The sequence below is a fragment of the Emydura macquarii genome, unplaced genomic scaffold (assembly GCF_026122565.2).
Source record: "Emydura macquarii macquarii isolate MOO-44397 ecotype Brisbane River unplaced genomic scaffold, CSIRO-AGI_Emac_v2 contig_587, whole genome shotgun sequence".
NCBI lineage: Eukaryota > Metazoa > Chordata > Testudines > Chelidae > Emydura > Emydura macquarii.
In genome coordinates this window covers 9,014,137-9,037,927 of record NW_027130724.1, presented here as the reverse complement: position 1 = coordinate 9,037,927, position 23,791 = coordinate 9,014,137, and the positions used below count along the sequence as shown (strand labels likewise).

Genomic DNA, 23,791 nt, shown 5'->3' with positions numbered 1-23,791 from the left:
GTCTGACAGAAGCAGTGACATGTCCTCCTCCTGCTGCTTCTAATGAGATCCTAGCACTGTACTCTTTGCAGCACAAGTTTTTCTATACAGCTATTCTATACTACAGCAGCCCATCACTTGCTCCAAAACAGAAGTGGAATACAAGCATAGCAATAGTAAAAATAACCAAGAATTTCTTGCCAAAACAGTTGCAAGATAAATGAATGCATGGCACACTCACCAAAAGGTTTACATTCAGTGCCACCCCATGCTCCACAAGCGCGTGAATGAAAGTCAAAGTGAGTCTCAATTTACTCCAATGGGCTTTGGATCATACCCAAAGTGCAGATTTTATATCAATATAATAAATTTCCTAGTCCCTGTATTTAATTAAAATATTAAATATTTCAAATGTTTTACATAACAATGAATAATTAACAAAAAATTTGCCATTTGATGACAGACTGGGATACAGAAAGTGCATCTCTGCATATGAAATCAAGAGAAAGGCAGGAAACTTTCAAAACTGTAAGGCTAGACTGTTAATTGTTTATAAAATATTTAAGTATTAGATTACAAATTTCAAACAACAAAATGGATTTTAAACAACTATGAAAGCCTCTTGTCTATGTCATACCCTCAATGCTAAAATGCATTTCTTGGGTCAAACTTGACCTTCTACAGCTAAGTTTATTAACACCAGTTCAACAATTGTATATTTGGATTAATTAGTACTAAAGGGCTTAGTCCTACTCCAACTTTCCGTCGGCTATTGACTAGTACTGAATCCTCAATTCTGCACAATTCGCTACCATAATAATTTTTTTTAAAAATCAGTCCAAGGTCTCAACCTCCATCAAAAGAAGATACAAATGGGATACGGGACACTTGGAAGCAGTATCACTACAGCAGATCCCCTTCAGTGACCGCATTTAAAGCATAAGTTACCTGGGGTTAGGAGGGTGTCCTGGTGGATAGGGAGAGATTCCACTTGGCATGCCTGGCATGTAGGATGCTGAACAAAATAACAATTTTGTAAAGTTGTTAAAAAAAAAAACAAACAAAATTTTTGTTAACTTTTTTACACTTTTTACTTTTCAAGATTTTGTTAAATGAGGTGGACACATTTATGCTATGATAAGAGATATTTAAACACATTGTCACACCACGAACATAGTACAATGCCAGAATCACATGTAAGTAACAGAAAACAATGAAGCTACCAAAAACAAACACGAGCGGGTTGAGATTTTCAAAGCCAGCTAGGGAATTTAGACACACTGAAATTGTCAAAGCAGTCCACTGTCAATCACTGTCTCGTTTATTCATCCTAGTATTATGGATAGGACAATTTAGAGCAAAAAGCAATTTTCTTCCTTATAAAAATCTATCCACTGTCTAATCCTGATTTTTCATTAAAAAGGTTATACTTATAGTTAAATTATAGTTTTAAAAGTTACAATTTATTTAAATGTATCCTTAAAAGAAAGTTGCATTCAACACACGCAAGGCAGCATACTAGCCGTCTGATTTGTTTTTTTTTAAAAGTCAGAATTCACATCTTCCAAATATTTCAGAGCCTCTCACATGCAGCCAGTATACTACAAGAAGATAACAGGATAAGGAAAATACAAATCAAATTTCCGACCTGTTAAATACAGTTTCCACTAAGAATGTATGTTTAAATGTTTAACCAGCACTTTTCAGAATTCAGAGAACTTTCAGAAGCATTGCACTAAAGGCTTACTATTAAATAAGCCAAGACTGGAAGAGTGTTGACAACCTAAATTGTTTTGAAATTCTCTAATTTTCAAAAGTCTCTCTTAAACAGTATGTCCAGATTTTAAAAAAGTTTTATGAAGTTTCTCTCAGTCCCGTGGTGAGAAACTGACTGACTCTCCAAGTGAAAAAAACAGTTACTTACCTTTCGTAACTGTTGTTCTTCGAGATGTGTTGCTCATGTCCATTCCAAGCAGGTGTGTGCGCACCACGTGCTCAGTCGTCGGAAGGATTTTCCCCCAGCAGTACCCGGCAGGTAAGCATAGGCCTCCCCTGGAGTGGTACCTCCATGGTGCTGTACATAGGGGCCTGCCGACCCACCGCCTCTCCAGTTCCTTCTTGCCAATTGGCTCTGACGGGAGGGGCAGGTAGGTGGGTCTTGGAACGGATATGAGAAATACATCTTGAAGAACAACAGTTACAGGAGATAAGTAACCGTTTTTTTTTCTTTGAGTGCTTGCTCATGTCAATTCCAAGCAGATTCCCAAGTTGATTCCCTGGCATGCTGGGTAATGGCATAACGCAAAGTAAATGTGCGTATAGAAGACCAGGTTGCAGCCCTACAGATTTCCTTTGTGGGAATATGACCCAGGAACGCTGCTGATGAGGCCTGAGCCTTCATGGAATGCACGGTTAGAGACGGGGCTGGCACCATGGCATTCGTAACATGCTCTTATACAAGAGGTAATTGAGAACAAAATCCTCTGAGCAGATACTGGGAGTCCTCTCATCCTATCTGCTACAGTGATGAAAAGCTGATTTGATTTACAAAAAGGTTTAGTTTGCTCCATATAGAATGCCAGCGCCCGTCTGACATTCAGGGAATGGAAACTACGTTCCCTGCTGCTGGCATGCGGCTTTGGAAAGAACACTGGCAAGAAAATCTCCTGACTAATGTGAAACTGAGAGACCACTTTGGGCAGGAAAGTCAGGTGTGGATGCAACTGCACTTTATCTTTATGAAATACTGTATACAGGGGCTATGAGGTCAGTGCCTTGAGTTCAGACATTCCCCTTGCTGAGGTGATAGTGACGAGGAAGGCTACCTTCCACAAGTGGTATAATGAGGAACATGAAGCTAAGGGCTCGAATGGGGGGTCCATCAGTTTATTGAGCACCAGGTTAAGATCCCATGTTGGAATTGGACGATGTACTGGAGGGTAAAGTCTTTCTAGGCCCATAAGGAAACGGGACACCATAAGGCTGGCAAATATCGAATGGCCCCCTTCTCTCGGGTGGAATGCAGAGATAGCCACCAACTGCACCTTCACAGATGTAACCACCAAACCTAACTGCTTCAAGTGCAGTAGGTAGTCCAGTATAGTGGCAGCGGAGCCTGCAGTGGAGGAGTACCTTTTTGTGCTGACCACAACGAGAAACTTTTCCATTTAGCTAAGTATACCGCTCTGGTGGATAGCTTTCTACTACTAAGGAGAACCTCCTGCACTTGCTCTGAACACTCTGCCTCCCTCGGGTTCAACCATGCAGCTTCCATGCCATGAGATGAAGTGACTCTAGGCTGAGGTGATGCAGCTGACCGTGGTTCTGCTTGATGAGGTCCGAAACCAATGGCAGGGTGATCAGAGTGTCTACGGACAGCTGCAGCAGCGTTATATCTGGTCCATGCTGGGTCTATAAGTATAACCGAGGCCTGTCTCTCCTGATTTTCAGGAGGACCTTGTGAACAAGAGGGAAGGGTGGGAACGCATAGAACGGGTGGTAAACCCAGGGAAGCAGGAACGCATCTGCCGTGGCTGTACCCCCAATAGCAGCAAAAATGGTGACACTTCCTGTTGGATCACTTCCTGTTTACTTGGGGAAACCCCCACTTCTGGAAAATGTTTCTCATGATATCCATGCAGAGAGACCACTCGTGGGTGCTGAAGGAGTGGCTGAAATAGTTCGCCAGCTCGTTCTGGGAGCCGGGCAGGTAGGATACTTCCACATGTATGGAGCGGGCGATGCAAAAGTCCCAGAGTTTGATGGCTTCCTGGCACAGGGGAGAGGAACATGCTCCCTTGTCTGTTCATGTGCCATGGTGTTGTCTGTCAACACTGATACTTCCTTCCCTGCCAGGTGAGACTGGAACGCCTGGCAGGTCAACCTGACCGACTGTAGTTCCCTGACATTTATGTGGAGCAATAGCTCCTCTGGGGACCAAAGGCCTTGAGTCCTCAGTTCGCTGAAGTGTGCTCCCCATCCCAAGGTCGAAGCGTCCGTGACCAGCACCAACAACAGCTGCAGCCTGCCAAATGGGAATCCTTTGCACACGTCAGGGGTCAAGCCACCACTGAAGAGACTCTACAACCAGTGGTAGGAGAGAGACCATTCTGTCCAGACTGCCCCAAGGGGGCGGGGGGTAGACCGACGCCAACCACAACTGGAGAGGTCTGAGTCGCAGCCTCGCATGCTGGACCATGTATGTGCAGGCGGCCATATGGCCTAAAAGCGTTAGGCAAGTTCGAGTTGTCATGGTAGGAAAACTGCTGAAAATCCTTATTATGGAGCCCATGGTCTGGAAACGAGACTCTGGCAGCAGAGCTCTGGCTTGTACTGAGTCCAGGACTGCCCCTATGAATTCTATTCTTTGTGTGGGCACTAGCATTGATTTGCTCACATTCAGCTGCAGAACCAGATTGAGGAAAGTCGCCCGTATTAGGACAACTTGGGCATCCACCTGCATCCTGGAGCGGCTTTTGGCTAGCCAATCATCTAGATATGGGTATACTTGGACTACTATGGTATATATGGGACCTCCTAGGAGTGCAGTGACCACAGCCATGCATTTGGTAAAGACTTTTGGAGCCACCGATAGGCCAAATGGGAGGACAGCTAATTGGTAGTGATTGCGTCCTACTACGAACCTAAGAAACCTCCTGTGGGAGGATATTATCGAAATATGGAAGTAAGCATCTTTTAGTTCGAGGGCGGCATATCAGTCCGCCGGATCCAGAGAAGGAACTAGCAAGGCTAGGGAGACCATGCAGAATTTCAGCTTTCTTATGAACTTGTTGAGATTCCGCAGATCGAGGATAGGCCTGAGCCCTCCTTTTGCCATCGGAATTAGGAAATATCTGGAGTAGAACCTCTTTCCCCATAGCTCCTGACGGACCTCTTCTACCGCTCCAGTGCAAAACAGCTCTTGCACCTCTCCTATGAAAAGTTGCTCATGAGAGGGGTCCTGAAGAGGGAGAGCGGGTGGGAGGGTGGGGCAGAACAAAACTGGAGGGAGTATCCCACTTCTACCATGCATAATACCCATCTGTCCGATATTATTCAGGCCCAAGCACAGTAAAAAGGGGATAATCCATTGCCAAAAGGAGGGACAGGATTCGGTAACTGTCCTGGAGCATCATCCTCGGGTGCACCCTCAAAACTTTTGTCTTGTCCCTGGCAGGTGTTTTCCTGAACCTTTGCCAGGGTCGGGTGCCTGTTATTCTTGCCCCTTTTCCTAGAGAAGTCCTGCCAAGAATATGGTGGATAAAATCCAGCCAGACTGGGGCTTGAAGTGCTTTCTCTGTGTGGAAGACGTATGCAGCCCCAAGGATTTCAAGGTCGCCCTAGAGTCCTTGAGGCTGTGGAGCTTAGAGTCTGTTTGCGCTGAGAATAGCCCCACTCCTTCAAAGGGAAGGTCCTGGCTGGTGGATTTGACCTCAGGAAGGAGGCCTGACACCTGCAGCCAAGAACTTTTTCTCATGGCCAGTCCTGTAGCCATAGTCCTTGCTGCAGAGTCAGAAGCATCTAGCACAGACTGTAATGATGTCCTGGCTATGGCTTTTCCCTCCCCCACCATGGCTCCAAACTCCATTTTGGACTCGGACAGAAGTTGGTCTTTAAACTTCGCCATCATGTCCCACGAGTTGAAGTTGTATCTGCTGAGAATCGCCTGTTGGTTGGCGAGTCTCAGTTGTAGGCCCCCAGTGGAGTAGACCTTCCTCCCAAACAGGTCCAGTCTTTAAGGCTCCTTCACCTTTGGTGTTGGACCCTGCTGCCCTTGCCTCTCTTTTTCGTTCGCCGCAGACACGACGAGCAAACCAGGCTGAGGGTGGGCGAAAAGGTACTCATACCCTTTAGAGAGAGCAAAATATTTCCTCTCTATCCCTTTTGCTGTAGGAGGGATAGAGGCTGGTGTCTGCCACAGTGTCTTTGTTTTGAACTGGACCATCTGAATCAGAGGCAGAGCTACCCCGAGGGACCTTCCGGAGCCAAAACGTCTACCACTGGGTCTACAGACTCACGGACCTCCTCTGCCTGTAGACCCAAGGTTAGGGCCACCCTTCTCAAGAGCTCCTGGTGGGCCCTATTGTCTATGGCAGAGGTGGGGAATGTCCGGCCCGCAGCGGGCCGTAATGATTTGGTCCGGCCGCGAAATCATTTGTTCTGGACCTGGCGGCGGGGGGGAATTCGGCGGCGGCGCGGTTTCACGGTGGCGGCGGGGTTCCGTTGGGGGGGGAGGGGGGAACAGTTCCCGCCGCCGAAACCCTGCCGCCGAAAACCGTGCCACCATTTGTCCCTTTTCGGCAGCGGGGGACTTCGGCGGCGTGCACTGCCCCCTGGCCCCCACGGAACCCTGCCGCCGCCGTGAAACCGCGCCACCGCCGAATTCTCCCCCGCCGCCAGGGCCACCATCAGGCCCTTGACATAAAAAAGGTTCCCCACCCCATGTCTATGGGAATAGTGGTAGTTGATGTCCCCGCTACCGCTTCGTTAGGGGAGGAAGACGACGAGGCCCGGTGTCCCACCTCAGCCGTGGGGATGTCCTGGCTCATAGGGTCCTCCCTACCCAGGACCTCTCTAGAGGCATTGGGACCCGCCTTAGTGCCAGGATCTTCCTCTTCGGCACCACACGCCACACCAACATCCCCCCGATGGCACTGCCTCCCTGCGTCTACTGGCCTCAGGGCTGCGCAGCACAGTTCTGTGCTCTGGGGTGCCAGCCACCTGGCTCTCTGAGGCTATCGAATAGGGGCCCCTAGGCTGGGACCTATGGGCTTGATGGTACACCCATGAGGTCCAGAAAGGCCATTGCTAGGGCACCTGCCATTGCATGGGCCAAGGTCCAGCGGGAGGTGCTTGCCCCCATCCTCCTTGTAGTACCGTCTTTCTGACCTGGCCTCCTTGAGCTACCAGAGTCTACCTCTGAGTCAGATGATCTGGACTCTGATCGCAGAGACCACGGTGGCGCCAAGGTAGCTGCGGCCTATGAGCGGCACCAGTGATTGGCACCACATCATTAGTGGCTTGCAACTAGGGGTGCCAGAGGTCTTGGGTCTGGCACCTTCTCTCCCGAGACAGGGGACTGCTGTGCCGTCATGGCAATCAGGTCCCACGCTGCCTCAAATGTATCTGGCATGGAGGGAAGGTCCAGATCTTTCACCCTGCTCTCCTTCACCATAGAGCCCATGCTCACCGGGCTCATGGGTGCCCTCTGTGGAGCCACTGTCGACAGTCCCGGGGACCTTTGCACCAAATGCATCTGCAGGCACAATGGACCAGAGTCCTTGTCCATAGGCCGCACCATAGGCGAGCGCCCCCTGTCCACCCTGTGCTTTTCATGGGGCACTGGCAAATTGGAGTGGTGCCGAACTGGCTTTGGCGCCAGCTAGTGTTGGTGCCAAGTCTCCCTGTTCGCCGAGGTCTTCTTTGGCGCCGGGTCTCTAACAGACACCAGGGCATTGCGCACCAACACGCCGGGCCCAGGGATTGCAGACGAAGACCTCCCTCCAAGAGGATCTGCTTTAGAGGCATGCACTCCTCTCCTTATGGTTCCTCGAGCAAAAACTTTTACAGATCTTGCAACCGTCTGTCTGGTGCGACTCTCCTAAACACTTTAAGCAAGAGTCATGTGGGTCACCTTTCAGCACAGACTTGTGGCAGGATCTGAAGGGCTTGAAGCCTTGGGCCCAAGGCATACCCCAAAACCCCACGGAGGAGAGTCCCAGAAACAGGGGAACCCCTTACCACCACTTAATTATCTATAACTATATAACTACAAACAACAGTGACTAACTATGACTATCTAACTGTTTACAGGAACCGCTAAGAACACCACGGGGAATGCTTGCAGAAGCAAGAAGATTGAAGCTCCAACGACCATCACAGGCGGTAAGAAGGAACTGGAGAGGCGGCAGGTCGGCAGGCCCCTATATACAGCACCATGGAGGCACCACTCCAGGGGGCGCCTACACCAACCCGACGGGTACCGCTGGGGGAAAAGCCTTCCGACGACTGTGCACGTGGTGCATGCACACCTGCTTGGAATGGACACGAGAAGCACTTGAAGAAGAACAGACTATAACCAAGTGGCTGTTAAAGACACACACAAATAAACCCAAACAAACCTGAAAAATATTTTTTACTAACTTATTCAATTATAGTAGCCGCAGGCATCACTTGCAACTACAGCAGGTACAAAGTTTTCAGAGAAATTTGACTTTCAAGTTGACAATTGCCCCTTTAAACATCTACACTTGCACTGACACCTACTGTTAAAATTAAAACAGTTCATCTGTTTGCCGAGTTATTGAAATTCTTACTACAGGTGGATCAATGCTGCCAAATGACCTAAGAGCAAACCAATCTCACAGCTAAAAAAATAAAACTTTTGCAAAAGGAAGAATGGGAAGGCGTGGGAGAATGACAATGATTTATGCCATCTTGAAAACAGGTTTCTAATGTCTTAACAGATCTAGCAGTGCCTGATTTAAGGCAAATGGAGAAACAGGAAAGAAGTAAATATATTTAATTCTCTAAGCTTACCCCTAAAATACCTTTACTGGAGTTTTATATTTATGCAAAATCAAAACTAATTATGTTACATTTTGCATTTCTGGAGTGTTTTACCATTGATAAAGTCTATACCTGTGAATGTCAGACACTATGAATACAACAAAACATTAAAAATTTAAAATATGCTCTTGAATCAACACAGCTTCACTTATTCAGATTTGAGAATGCATCTTTGACTGTGAGTTAAAATATCTATTGTCAAGTTATGTTTAAGAGGAACCATCTGTTTTTAACTGCAATGGGGAATGTCCTAATGAAGCTAAATTATAAACTCAGACATGCATTGTCTTCAATTCCTCTTCTGGTTAAGGCTTGAAACTGATGAAAGATTTAGAGCAAGAAATACAGCTGGCCTGGAATGAGAGAAGTCAGTTAATTCATCTAATTTTTTTATTATCTTCCCTGCTACCTGAGTTAGTTCTGGAACAGTTGCACCCACAAATGAGAAATTGCCAAGGAATTCAGGAGCTCCAAATGTGGTATTTTCAAGGAGTCTCCTAATCCTCGAGGTGCTACTATAACTCCTCACTTCAAGCTCATCTATACATTCTCATTCCTTCATTAAGTTGATAGCACAAAGAAATGATTTCCAATATGACTTGAAACTTCAGAAGCCCAAACATTCTGTCAGTTGCACAAGCATAACTCCCACTGAAGCAAACGAGAGTTGCAGAAGCAAATAAGTGATGAGATAATCAGGCCCCTTGCAATCAGAATGACACAATAAGAATAATTTTTATGTCCTGCGATAATTGTCTCCACAAGTGTGAAACTCAGCAACGAGCTGTGCTATTTGGACCCTATCTAAACATGAAAGCTTAATTCCCAAAACTCAAATGTTGGAAAACCAGGAAATGCAGAATCTGAGTTTGGAGAATTTATCTCTTGTACCCAGGAAGGGTTTAAGGAGCACAAAAGACTGTGGTGTGCCTGCAACCTTAATTCCACGTTAACAGAAGTTTATACATTTTATTTTTTCAGAAGAGGGTGCCAATGTGGGAAAAATGGTCTAAGTGGGATGGCAGGGGGAAAAGGATCTTATTGGAGGCATGAATGGCCAACTGGAAACTGGAGGCCAAGATGACAGCAGGTCTGTGGAAAGGCACCCTTCAACCATTAAACCATCTTAAAATACTGCTCCTAACAACATGCTCCCAACTGCTCCCCTTTCATGCCCCTACCATAGGCCTTTCTCAGCAGCAGTCCAATAACAATGGAGACCATGATCTCTGATGATTTGAACCTTGTCAGAGAGAGAAGCCGACTCAGGATTGGAGCTGTTAGCTCCACTCCGAAACCAACAACCTCAGGCAGTGCCAGGCTGTTCCTTTCCACTGTAGCAGGCAGCAGGTCGGGGGCAGATGGTGGCAAATGGCAAGGAGTAGGACACAGAACAGCAGCTGATGAAGCTGCTGGTCTGATAGTTTGGTCCCTGAAGCAGCTTCCCCCTTTAATGAAGACCATGGTTTTTGAGAGCGTTGACACTTTGCAGGCAGATACTGTTATCTTTAAGATACCATGGTAATAGGGTCATATAAGTATCTGAGTGCCTGACAATCTTTAATGTATCTATCCTAGCACCACCCCTGTGAAGTAAGGAATTGCCATTATCCTCACATTAGAGATGGGGAACACAGGCAGACAGAGAGACTAAGTGAGTTGCTCAAGGTCCCACAGAAAGTCTGTAGCAGAGCAGGGAGACCTGGGTTCAATTTCCAAGCTAATGTCTTAACCACTGTATCATCCCTCCTCTCTAACAACACCAACCAGCTGCTGGAGAAGAACACTTTTCCAAGGGAAGTGGGTCTCCTTTGAGCAGGCAGGGATGGGGAAGGCATTAAGAGCAAGGCGAATGCCAAAAGGAGGTATCTGGAAATGCTGTCACTACCCACACCCCATCTATAATGCTCCTGTTTTGTTCCCTCTGCACTAGAAATGTCCTTCCTCTGTCTGAACTGCTGCCCCATTATGCCCACAGCCTTCCATCGCAATCCTGATCCGACAAACCAGGAATCTGACCTGTTAAACTGCAGATGGTTTGTTCGTTGGGGCAGCAGCAAGCAGAAGAGAACTAACTGGTCACTGTGCTTCCTCCTGGCAATGCTTCAGCTAACAGTTCCCCAGCTAGGTGTGGTATGGAGCTGGTTCCTTAGGCACCATGAGGAATGTTGCTCCATGCTTTCTTTGCTCCTCTGACAACAGAACTCTGAACAAAGTGAACTCTGTGGCTGACCAACTAAGAGTCTGAGTTTGGTGAGCCAGAAGGTTCTTCAAACCAGGGCTCACTGCAGAGAAGCATAGGACCTGCAAGCAAGCAACCAACCAACCATAAAGGCTGGTGGAATAATGGATGTTGGTGATAGCGACAGACCCCATACCCTAACAATCTCTCCCAGCTCATCTATACATCCCTTTCCTCCTCTGGTCACCCAAGTTCTGCACAACCTCCCTATAACCCACCACAACTGATTTATGAACACAACCCCCCTTAATATCACTAGCAGTTTATTTTGAATGATTTTTTTTCTTTCCCCTCCCAATGAAATTTTATAAATTTCTGTGTCCCTACAGTCACTAATTTCTTCCACATGTGTTTGTTGCTCTATTTTCTTGTGTGTTTAAGCTCCTTAAAGGTCTGTATGCCTTCTCCTTCCTACTCAAAAAAACTTGTCTGAAATCATCAATACTACTCCTCTAGTGGTGTGGAATCACTGAAGTGTGATATGAACTATCCACAGAATTTCCACAGAAGCTAGATACATTCCTAGTTCCATACCAACCCTAAAACTGAGGGTGAATTTGGCCCTGAACTCTTATACTGCCACTAGATTAGCAGGCAAGACCCATATTTGTTCATCTCTTTCCCTCAATCCTGCCTTTGGTTTGATTCTCCTTTAGTTGGTCTAATCTAGTCTCTCTATCCTATGCTTGATCTTCTGCTTGGGCAATCTTTTTGTATACATACTCACTCACCCACCACTTCATCCTTCAGACACAGAGTAACAAAACAGTTTATTAAAAGAATATAGACAGTGCTTAAGGTAAAAGACAGTTTAAAAGGAGGTTGAAAAAGGAAAAAAGAAACCTAAAATTGAAGAGGAAAATCAACAGAGTCTGAATACGTACAAGGCAATTCTGAATTGGATTCACCAATGATTAAGAAGTCAACAAACAGAAAAAGGACACCGGTGCTGTTGTCCTGGATTCTGGAACAACCGGTTTTAGAAAGATTATAACAGAGGGAATTGCAATTGTCAAAACAGAATATGAGTAAGGCACAAATAAGATTGTCAAAGGAAGTCGGTACAAGGTAAGAATTAATTCTGGCAATGTCTACAGATGGTAATAAGCAGTCAAACTTAATAGTTTAATATAATAATATATTTCTTTCTATTAAAATATCACCACAGCCAAAAGCCAAATGCTATTATGGCACAATTCAAAAAGTTACAAGTACTACAGAAGCTGGACCATCAGCTTTCAACACTATAGAGTATAATAAATCATTTGTCAAACCATTGCATAGGGCAGAAAAACACGATAAGTAATTGAAAATATTTTAAAATATATGTGCCCATCACTTACTATTTGGTGGTCCTGTTGCCTGGTATGGTGGGTAGGATGCTGAAGGGGCAGGCCGAGAAAAGACTGGAGGTTCCTCTCCAAACACCACGATCATAATTTGAATCAATCCTATCAAGTCTGACTGGGGCTATGAGCGAAAGCAGAACAAAAGCTGTTTATTTTGTACTAAAGATAGCTTAGTGAACTACTAACAATAATGATTTAGTACCATCTCATCAGCTACCACTGGTCAGCTGAATATTTTTTCCCCTCCTATTTACAGGCCCAATCTAGTATATTCCAATTCAGTCAGCTTGTGCTGCTAGCATGATGTTAAATAATCAAGTGGGAACATACAGCTGGAGTAATGCTAACGTAGAGCTGAACTCTGGACAATGTACCCTTCCACATAAATTACAGTACTACAATGACCGAAAAAAGACTAAAACTATCATAAAAGTTTAGTTATTTTTAGGGCTGTCAATTAATCACAGTTAACGCATGCACTTAAAACAAAGTAACGCATATTTTTTTAATGAGTGTTAATCGCACACCCCTGGAGACAGGACTCTGCAGCAGCTAAGTGGGAAGGGAGGGAGGCACAGGCTGCAGCAACGAGCAGGAGGTTGCGGAGGACCGGAGGTGGCGGAAGACAAGAGACTAATACTGAGACCAGATGTGCAGATTACTAAAATGCCTCATGATTCCTTGGAGCTGGTCTCGCACTTCCTCCCCCCACGATAATCTATTGATTTGTTTTACATGAGGGGAGGGATAAGGGCAATCGCCAGAAGCCACAAGGATACAAATCAGGGAAAGGGCTCTTCAAAGCACCACCACAGGACCCCACCCCACAGAGGTCTCCGCACCCCGCTGCACTAAGTGATCATAACCATGTCCTGTAGTCTGTGGGCAATCTGGGAGAGCCAGTTAAACACCTTCCAGGGGAGAGAGAGAGGAGCCTGGCCTCCAACCGCCTGCACCATTCCTTCCCCACTGGACAGGCCAGCTTTAGGAGTGGGCACCGGGGATCACCACCCAGGGCACTGTGCTCAAGGGGGCACTGCTCTGTGCCTCTGGGGCAGGAGAGCCCCATCTCTTGCCACCCTGCTTCACTGCTGCTCCCGCCTCTTCCACCCATCCTCCATGGAGCCACCCCTAGCCAAGACGCTCCAGACTGGGAGCCTGCCTCCTATCTGCTGTGCAAAGCGGGGGTCAGGGGACTGATGTTGGGGTGTCCTCCTTCCCTCACCCGTATACCCCGTTGCTGCTGAGCTGGGGTCAAGAAACAGGGAGAGCCTGTCTGTTGCTGGCTCAGGAGAGAGAGCTGCCAACAGCAGCTGCTGCTGTCTGAAAAAGCATTCAGGCTCTTGAGTGTTCTGCTTAAAGAGACAGCACACACACACACACACCCCGAAATCGGAAATGGCACCCCTGCTGAGCCAGAAGTGGCCAAAAGGCTGTGGGATGGACAGATGGCCGTGGTCTCTGGCAAGATGCAGCCCCCACGTGACAGCACAAAGCCTGCCTTGTGCCATAGGCCAACTGCCAGGCATCACAAGCCACAGCAGCAGCAGAGAAGGGTGGCAATACACCGTATACCATGCAACCCTTACTTCTATGCTGCTCCTGACAGCGGCTTTGCCTTCAGAGATGGGCACCTGGCCAGCACCGGCCACCCAGCTAGTGCTTAATTTGTGAATTGAAAAATACTCTCTCTTTTGTTTATCTTCTTTATAGTGCAAATATTTGTAATAAAAAATAATATAAAGTGAGCATTGTACACTTTCTATTGTTTTGTAACTGAAATCAATATATTTTCAAATGTAGAAAACATCCAAGAATATTTAAATAAATGGTATGCTATTATTGTTTAACAGTGCAACTAAACTACGATTAATAGCAACAATTTTTTTCAATCTCGCAATTGCTTTTTTAATCATTTACAGCTCAAGTTATTTTCAAAACCTAACCAGCTCTGGGTCATGAAAATAAAGCACACAAGACTAAACATTCTAATGGTTCCAGTCCACATAACATGCAGTCTTTGCTCAGTTTGATACATAGCACAACAGTTGGGTTATGGCAGGCCATTAATGAGTTGGACATAAACTTCCCCAACTCACCCACCTACACTAACTGGTTCCAGTTATATTCCTACTTTCATGTGAGCTAAAATTCACCTTATACAAAAAGAAAATGTGTGCGCATGATTTAATTTCTCTTAAATCAAGACAAAAATCACTACTGGAGTAGCAGTTTCTTGTATTCAACAGCCGGATTTTCACTGCATACAGCATAAAAAGATTAGCAATTACATTCCCATTTAGAGCTCAGTGTCAGGCAAACTTCAAATCCAGTTACCATAATTTGATTTGAAGGTAAAATTGTATCTTTTTCCTAAAAATATGCTTACCCCTATTGTTTCAATGGCAGTATAAAAAACAGTGTTTATTCACATTATAGTACAGAGATACCAGATAAAAGTTTCAATATTAAGTGAAGTGTTCTTCCTACTGGGGGCAGAATATCAAATAGCAGAGAAGGCCAAATGTTCACAAGAGGTAACAGAGGCATGAGCAAAGATATGAGGCAATCCTAAATTTTGCCCTCCCTTTTACACATAAAACAGGAAGTTCCCAGAGTACCTTTGTTGTTGTTTCTTAAATTAAAAGTTTCAACATGAAAATATTCTCTGTGCTTTTCAAGTCATGTATATAAAACAGTGAGTGCTCTCTGAAGGAGAGTTCAGAATATAAACAAATTATTAAAACAAAGCCATTTCAAATGCCATTTTTATTATCTTTTCCAATAGATTTTGCTAAGGTTTAAACATTTGGTCTGTTCTACAAATGGTTCATCTTTATAGTTTCGCCTTAAGTGAGTCACAGCACTGTAATTTTGCCTCAAGGACATCCCTGAAAACCTCTAATTTGCCTTCAATAACTACTCTCCCACACTTGCTCTCTTAAGGACCTATATTCAGTCAAACCTGTCAGGAAAGGAAGCTTACGTGGGATTCCCCCCTTTCAAAACCACCAATGCTGTGCTCCTTAACTAGCCAAAAGAGTGGTTATTAAGCTGGCATAGCTAGCTGGCCAACAGTAAAAGTGATATACTGAATGTATTCGTTTAAGACAGTAGAAATGACATCAGTTCATACAACAGTTTTTGATAAACTGTTTTATTGCTCAAAGCCAAAATGACCAAAATTACTATTAAGAAAGTCAATATCACAATCTAAGGGAATTCAAGAGTAATCAGTATGAAGGATTTCAGATTAGTTATACTTACATGTTTCCACTCATGCAGATAAGGAAGATATATCTTTCCATTTGCATCAACATGCTTCCCAGTTTTAATTGTCATTGAACTAGTTGGTTTAACAAAACAGATTGGGGGATTGAAAGGGTAGGTGTCCAGTAGCCACAGACATATCGGGATATTGTATGTGTTACCTAAAGAAAGGTTAAGAAAAGGTCTGAATTAGGGATGTAAAAACTAGTTTAATTAAAAATCTCTTTAAAGGTTCTAAAAATAGAACATACTATTTTATTTTTAGAATGTTTAAAGGTTTAAACGCTGGGGGTGATGGGGGTGGGCAGCCATGCTGGGCTTGGCTCCTCACTGCCAAGTGAGAGCTGAGCTGAGCCCAGCTGTGGCTCTCCACACACACATGCACACTGGGCTCCACGCCTCCCCACTGCTCACAAGGAAGCTCCTGGGGAGCCGAGCCCAGCTACGGTTTGCACCACCCAGGCTCTGCATTTCTCCCTGCTCGTGGGGAGCCAAACCCAGCTTCAGCTACCCCACACTAGGCTCTGTGCTTCCCCACCAGCAAGAGCTGCCCACCTGCTCTCACAGGTCGGGAGCCAACCCAGCTGCTGCTCCCTCCCCCACCCCGAGTTTAAACAGTAATCAGCTGTTTAAAATGTTTAAATAGCTGATTACCATTTGATCATTTTAACAGTTAACCTTTTACATCCCTAGTCTGAATTTATTCTTCCTCAACTCATTCTGACCTGAGATTTTTAAAATAAGATACTAATAATTACTCATGACTAGATTATAACATTATCTTGAGATCACAGAATTAATGCAAGAACCAAGATTTGAATCACACTGAAGTATGGGATCTGGAGTACACTGAACTCCACCAAATACCTATTTAATGAGGAGCTCCTGGTTTAGCCATAACTCTACAACAGTGGTCCCCAAACTTTTTAGGTCATGCCCCCTTTACCTCTGTCTGTTACATAAACACAGTAAAGTTTAATGATTATTAAAACTGAACAATCTACAAGGCCAAACAATCGTCCAGATCATTTGAAAACAAAGGAAAACTACGATGCATACCTCTGTAAGGCACGGGAATGGTTCCAGTGAGGCTCATCAAGTCCCTGGATGAGCCATCATTAAAAACTGAAAGACAATACACAGTATTAAATAATTTTTGCTGAGTTAGCCTTGTGTTCAAATTACATAAACCTTTTCCAGACTGAGAGACTTAAAAAATATTTATGCTGCTCTTAACAAGTCTCTCTTCTCTTACACGACTATTACATATCTATATACCGGTAAATATTTATCCACATCTGATTAACACCTACAAATAAATTATTTTGAGAGATTGGGAAGACATACTAGATGTAGATCTCCTTTCCCTACAAATGTAAGAACGTCTTGTACACTCAAAACCTGTGTGTAATATGATGCATCCACATAAATTGCTCCAATTTATAAATTGCTCGATCTGAAGCTAAGCTCTCATTTGAAAAAAAACCAACAAAACACCTGTTTTTATGGTTGCAAAGATGTCCTTCAAAATATTAATTTAATGTAAATTCAATGCACTGATGTCTGCATGCGTCTATGGACATCCTGAAACAACAGTTCTGAAAGACACAAACTGCTTATGCATCTTGGTGGAGTGGTAAAGCTGAAGTATACAGAAGATACCTTACATGTCAACACTGTTAAAATGACCTACAGTGAAATGGTTAACAGAAATATCAAGCTAATGAACTTAATCATGGTTGCACATACTGGCAGATATTGGCATGGTGAAGTGGGGCAAAAACAGTGGGACAGCTAGCTGGTGTCAAGGTTTGCTGAGATGAAGAGTGAGGAATTCAGCCCCTCCTCCCACTTTCAAATTTAAAGTCACTTTCACTCCTGTCCAAAAAGTGTGTGTGCTGGGAGAGAAGGGGGGGGAGGGGGAATTGCCTCTTCCTCTCCAGGCAAAAATGTCAGCTGTACCCTGGTTGCCAAAAAACTAAACTGCCTCAAATGTTTTCCCATGTGCCAGAAGTGACACATGCCCCCTCCCCAAGCCTTTCCCATGAAAACTTCTACAATGCACATATACATTTTCAATACTTAAACATGCAGCACACTGAAAATTTGGGGACAGGATACATTTATTTTGCTATGCAACTCACAAGGGATACTTTACCACTTATAAGGAGGGCGTAGGGAGAGAGGTCTTGGGGGAGGCAAAACACTGAGTAATTCTTGAGTTGCTGCCACATAATTGAGTCTTAACTCTCAAAATAGATAGGAGCCTTAGCTACAATGTGTCTTCACTCTTAATATGTCATCAAAAATTAATTTCTCCAGTCACCCTGATCAATTTTTGTTGTTCAGGTCTCAACTCAATCCCAATGTCAATTATCTTTCTGATAAAATATTTAGAATTGAATGTAAGAAATTTCACAGGTGCAGTCTCACCAGAACAGTTTAGAAAGGAACAAGTACTTCTATGTTGCAGGATGCAAGGCTTTTCCATTTGCAGCTCAAAATGGCATTGACATTTTGAGTACCATATCACAATGCAAAATCATGTCTAGAGTTGTGTCTGCTATTCTACCCTCAGTCTCTTTCAGGGTTATTTCAGGTTCTCTCTCCCTGGTAAATGTTTTAGATTACTCTCCCACAGCTGCTGGTTTGCATTTTTTCCAAGTTAAAACTGAGTTATTTTCTATCTGTTTTTAACTGCTCTAGGTCTCTGTATATTTCTCAGTCTTTACAGCTCCTCCCAATGTCAAACAACACACTGTTTACTCCCTCATTTGGATCTTCAGTAAAGAAGTTAACTAAACCCAAATCTAAAACCAGTTCTTGAAGTGCCCCCTAGATGTCTCTCACACTTAATTTTAGCAATAAATGGCAATATATTAAAAAAAATGTAAACATGACAGCGATTAAATTGCTATTAGATTAAGCAATTAAAAATATTTATAACGTGCATTACAAAAACTCTGAAACTGCTTTCCTATACACATGAATATATATTGTTATTATTCCCACCCTAACGATTGTCACGATGTTTCACAGTTAACAAGACACTTTTCGGAGGTCTATTTACTGTTCTTTATAAAGAAATACAATAAATCAGAATATTTTAGGCCTGGTCTACACTAGACAGTTGTCAACAAAAGTCAACTTTTGTCAACAAAACAATCCTGGCATACACACTGCAATGACTTTTGTTGACAAAACTGTCCTGTTTTGTCAACAAAATAAAACCACCTAGATGAGAGGCGTAGAGCCTTTTTCGGCAAAGCTTTTGCAAAAAAGCACACATGTAGACACTATCCTTAGGTTATAATGGCTAAAAATAGCCTCCCGATTAGCCCAGCATGCCATCCTGAGTACTGCTCTGGTAAGCAGTTTGAGCTCCACTGCCCTGCAGCAATCTGCCTCCACCCCTCCTCTTTCAAAGCCCCAGAAAGTTTTCAAGTTAACTCACTGTGGAGCTCACTCCACTGTGCAACAAACACCGTCCTTTCTGCCTGCCCTCAACTACAGGGGAGGGGTGTAACTCCTGATGTGCGGTGCAGAGCCAGGGAGGGAGGTGGGGGCTGTGTCCCTCTCCCCACCCCCGCAGGTATACTAGATAGTCTAGGGGGATGCCAGCTATGAGTTGTCTGTATAGCAGCTTCTGCCTTGGGATTGGCTGCTTTCAGCTGCTGCTGTCTGAAGTTAAAGAGACAGGACATGTGCAGACACACTAACTGTCCCCAACACGCTGTCTCTTTCTGTGTGTGTGTGTGTGTGTGTGTGTGTGTGTGTGTCTCTCTCTCACACACACACACACACACACACACACACACACACACACACACCTCCCTCTCCCCGCCCCGCCCCTGTGGGCTTCTTGTGTTTGTGTTCAGCAGTGTCAGCTTGGGCAGTTTAAAAGCAGCTGTCAAACTAGTGGAATGCCCATGGAATGATGGGATTCAGAAACCTTCATCATGTGACGCTGTGCTTGTCCCGTGAGGCATTGCAAACCCTTCCCAAAGCCCCCTGCGTGCAGCTGCACAGTGGGATAGCTACCCACAGTGCACTGCTCACTTTGTCAACAAAAGAGCTAGTAGTGTGAATGCACTCCACTGACAGAAGGAGACAGTGAAGAAATGCAACAGCAATTTAATAACAGTGGTGGCTGTAATTCATGCCAGCAAAACTTTTGTCAACAAAACTTTCTAGTATAGACAAGGCCTTATACTACAATGGAGCTGAATTTTCAATCTTCCCAAAGATTCCAATAGAATAGGGTAACAGACTGATTATTGAGCAATACACAACAGTATGATTTGTCTGCAGGATCAAACAAAAACTAAGCTGTGCAGGACAAAGCACTTATTGTCAACATTAAAGAGAAAAAAATTCCCCATGTTTGTTTCTTTTTCAGTAAGTGTTCTCTATGTTTTTCCCCCAAGGAAGATGTGATCCTGTCAAAAGAATTTAGTTAAGAACAGAATCTCAAATTCTATAGTCTGGTTTCAATCCTCTCCTATAAAAAGCTATTTAACAGAGTATAAAACAATAAAAAAAGAAACTTGTTATTATCAGGCATAGGCTGAAGAAATGCCATGCAAATACAATATATATTTAAATCAGCAACAACAGAGTAGAAGATTTTCTTATGCACAAACTCACCATATGCATCCATTACAGGTTTGAGATCTTTGTACTGGGTAATAACACTGGTGGTTTCCTGCACCGTCAGATCTCTGTACTTATACTGGAAAACAAAAGCATTTAATGCCTGTGCAGTCTTTAAGATGCAAAGCAATAAGCTTTATCAGTTCTGTCTTCCACTGTTTTTCTTGTAGACAAGCAAATGTAAAAAATTGTATTATGAAACACTTGTTTACAATAGTCAAAACAGGTGTTCTTTAAAAAAAGTCACCTTTCTAGTTTGCAAAAATAATTTATTTAATTTTATGGTCGAAGCTCAGGCTAGCTGTAAATCAGAAGAGTAGAATCAAAGTTGTTCCGTGTTGAAAAGGCCTAGTGAGTTATCAAGTCTATTTTCCCATTATATGCAGTAACCATATAAAAGTTTACAATTTCTTCCCATTAAACCCTTTTAGCTTTGTACTACCAATAAAACATAACAAAAGAAAAGGGAAATTAATGGGAAAGGGCTGGTGGTATTTGTGGTTTTAAGAAATCTCTCTCAACCTGCATAACAAGCATGATGAATACTGCAATCCCATGCAGTATCTTTGGGGACCATGCTGTTGTAAATGCTTTGTATTAGAGTGGGCTAGGGGATTGTATGCAATGCTGGGAGGAGGGTTGCCACAACTCCACCAGGAACCAAAAACAGTGTATGTGGTTGTGGGGGAGTGATTAAGGTGTATTGCTCAGATTGTACACATCTCCAAAAAGGTACCACCCCATGGGAAGACATGCATATTCTGGTTCCAACTAGGTTTTCTAGGTATCAACCAACAATGGACTTTTGGCATAAAAAGCTTTTTTTTTCTGATCCAACAAACGGACAGGATCTTCCATCCAAGGAAGGCCTAACGCTTTCAGAAGGGTTGGAAAGACAGTCTACTAGGTCGCCATAAGACAGATAGGTGATCTTTGCTAAGTTTTTAAGCATGTGTATAGGAACTTTTATGGTTTTTTTTATGTTATGTCTGTGATGCTGCTACTTTAAAAATAAAAGTGCTTGCCTAAAAAGAGCTTTGTGATAATTTGTAACTGCTGGCAAAACAGTGTTCATGACTCTTGGAGAGAAAGCAATTTACAGGCACTGGGCTTTAGATGGACTAGTTTTCTGGAGATAACAGTGTAAGCAGAGAGATGTGCAGTCTTAAAGCCTCATTCAGACAGGAATGGGAACAGGGCCCCTACACAAGACAGGTCATGTCTGGGAGCTGGAAATATTAAGTGGGTATCCTCAAGGAACCAGGCAGGAGAGATACAGGTGCATGTGTACCCGTTCCATGACAAATTCTTCAATCTTCCTGATACGCAGCTATGTAACATTTGTAACTCATAAAATATGTAAATGAAGCTCAACAGTGTGATATGAAATATTTGTTCAACATACAAACTTATGCAGAAAGTAACCATATTCACAATTCTTACTGGGACAGCAGATGCTCTTTGCTGCTAAAACATATGTATGTGCAGGGACACAGTGGTGAAGGCAGCAGTGCTGCTGTAAAGGCCACAAGATGCATGCTGCCCTCCCCTCCTCCCCCATTCAGGTTGAGCTAGTGAGTGGCACAATTTTCAACCAATGCTAGGGTGCATGTATTCAGGAGTACTGCTTAGGTTGAGGGCTCAAACTGAGCTAGAGGCAAGTATTTTTACATTTAATTATTTGAAGTGTGTATTTGGCATTTGTGAGTATCCTTTAGAGAGGGGATAATGTGGAGACAGGGTGATTTCAGCCTCAAGGTGAGTGGATGTAGGAAGATCTTTTCCTCCTAAAAGAGTCAAGTAGAGGAGATGTCTACAAAGAGTTGTGGGACAGGGAATGGCACAGGTAGTCCGAGGCTCCAGGAGCTCACCAAGTCAGCATAACAGCAGCAGTACTGCTGTCTCATTGCCCACCCCTTTCATATGTGTGGACCTACTCCTATAGCAGCAGGGAGAAGTTGATGTCACCGAGATCTGTAAAAATAGGCAGTAGATCATATAATTCAATGGTTGTCAAACTGTAGTTCATAAACCACAAACTGTCTACCAACTAGCTGCTCATGGGCAGCAGAAAGCTAGCTTGGCATATGTTCCTGTCTTGTCTCCACCTGCTAACTTGCATCAACACAGGTAAAATTACACTACTTTCTTAATATTCTTCCATGTGAACAATTACAATAATTGCTACAAGGATGTTTTATTGGCACCAACATGAGGGAGGTATCCATGCAACTATAAATGGAAAAGGAGAGTCCAACAATATGAAAAAGTTTCAGAACCCATGTGTATAAACCACAAGGCACTTACTGAATGCTACTGATGTTTAGCAATCTCAAATAAGTTCAAATGTAATCCCTGAATACCAAGCTTGTTATCTAACCCAAAGGGATGTCTCTGGTCCTACAACGATTCATACAAGTAACAACACTGAAGGATCACCTTTTTTTAATGTCCCTAACAAGAGAATGCAACTGATGACCATTCCAAATCATATCTCGCAAGAATAGACATGGTCCTTTCCCCTATCTTCACAGCCTTTTCTGAGGAGAAGCTGTGACCTTGGAATTTTTTCCCTCTCTCTGAGCCACAGAAAAAAACAACAAATGTTGAGGAAAGACTCTGAATGCTTTTTGTCTTTCCTTCACCATCTGAGTTTAGAAATCCAGGACAGTAAAACCAAAAGTGCCTTCAAATTTATCTAATTAACACAAGAGATGAACTGTGATAAAATGACCAAAGACACACTATCTGCTACAATATGCAAATTCAGTGAGCTTGGCATTATCAGTGAGAAGAAGAGCGAATTTCTGGTGAAGGAGGCTCCCAGCAAGGTTTAGGAGTCGGAACTCTGGGTTTTATTCTTGGCATGCTGCACAGTCATTGCATGACCCTAGTCGCATCATTTAGCCTCTCAGTATCACAGTTTATTTATTAATAGAATAATTATAATGCTTGTCAGCTAAACATGAGTGTTGTGAGACTTGGTTTGCAGAGTGCTTTGAAATCTTCAGATGAAAGGTGTTGTATGTGTATAGTATTATTTGCACCTGAAATTAGTTGTCATTTCAATCCTAGTTTTTTTTTTGTTTTGTTTTGTTGTTGTTGTTTTTTTGGGGTTTTTTTAAATGGAAACAGAGAAGAAAGCATTTATTATCACAAAGAAATCTAAAACATCTTAAGGCCACACTGCCTAACTGACTTGGAACGATGCATTTAAAACCATGAAGTCTGGTTGAAGACTTTTATAATTTAATTCAGAGTGTTATATCACTCCAACATATATTGCTCTTCATAGTAATTTCAAGTCTCTGATGTGACATTTAAAGATATGTGGGGGGAATTTTTCTTTTTTTTTTAAAGCAGCCTTAAGCACCCTTCACATTTATATAAGGTCACAGAAAAGTGAGCTTTGGCAATACTCTGATTTTTTTCCCTTAGATTTAAAAAAGAATATTGTTGCAGTGGCTGCTTTATTATGCTAGTTGTTCAATGATTTATCATTTCTTATTTCAACTGAAATGCAAATTATGAGTCTGGCTAGTGCTGTTGACATAAACAGAGCAAATGTTGCAAGTCATTCTCATGTGAATTTAAAGATTTTTCAGACAATTATGGAATACCAATAGACTGATAAATACTGCATACAAAAGAATATTTGCGGGAATATTTTTTCTTATTTCTGAGATGAATGATGGACTTTCTCCAACTTGGAGTTGAAAATAACTACATC

At 43.4% G+C, this 23,791-nt stretch overlaps 1 protein-coding gene across 1 annotated transcript in view; it reads right to left on the bottom strand.

Annotated features, from left to right (window-relative positions):
• The window catches only part of TSG101 (tumor susceptibility 101), a 55,575-nt gene that overhangs the window by 29,423 nt on the left and 2,361 nt on the right, over positions 1-23,791 (bottom strand). Inside the window, exons 2-6 of the mRNA XM_067540643.1 lie at positions 20,056-20,140; positions 16,468-16,533; positions 15,406-15,569; positions 12,133-12,259; positions 928-994 (exon numbers count right to left, since the gene is read on the bottom strand). Coding sequence (XP_067396744.1) covers positions 928-994; positions 12,133-12,259; positions 15,406-15,569; positions 16,468-16,533; positions 20,056-20,140 — 509 coding nt within the window. The remainder of the gene's footprint in view (positions 1-927; positions 995-12,132; positions 12,260-15,405; positions 15,570-16,467; positions 16,534-20,055; positions 20,141-23,791) is intronic.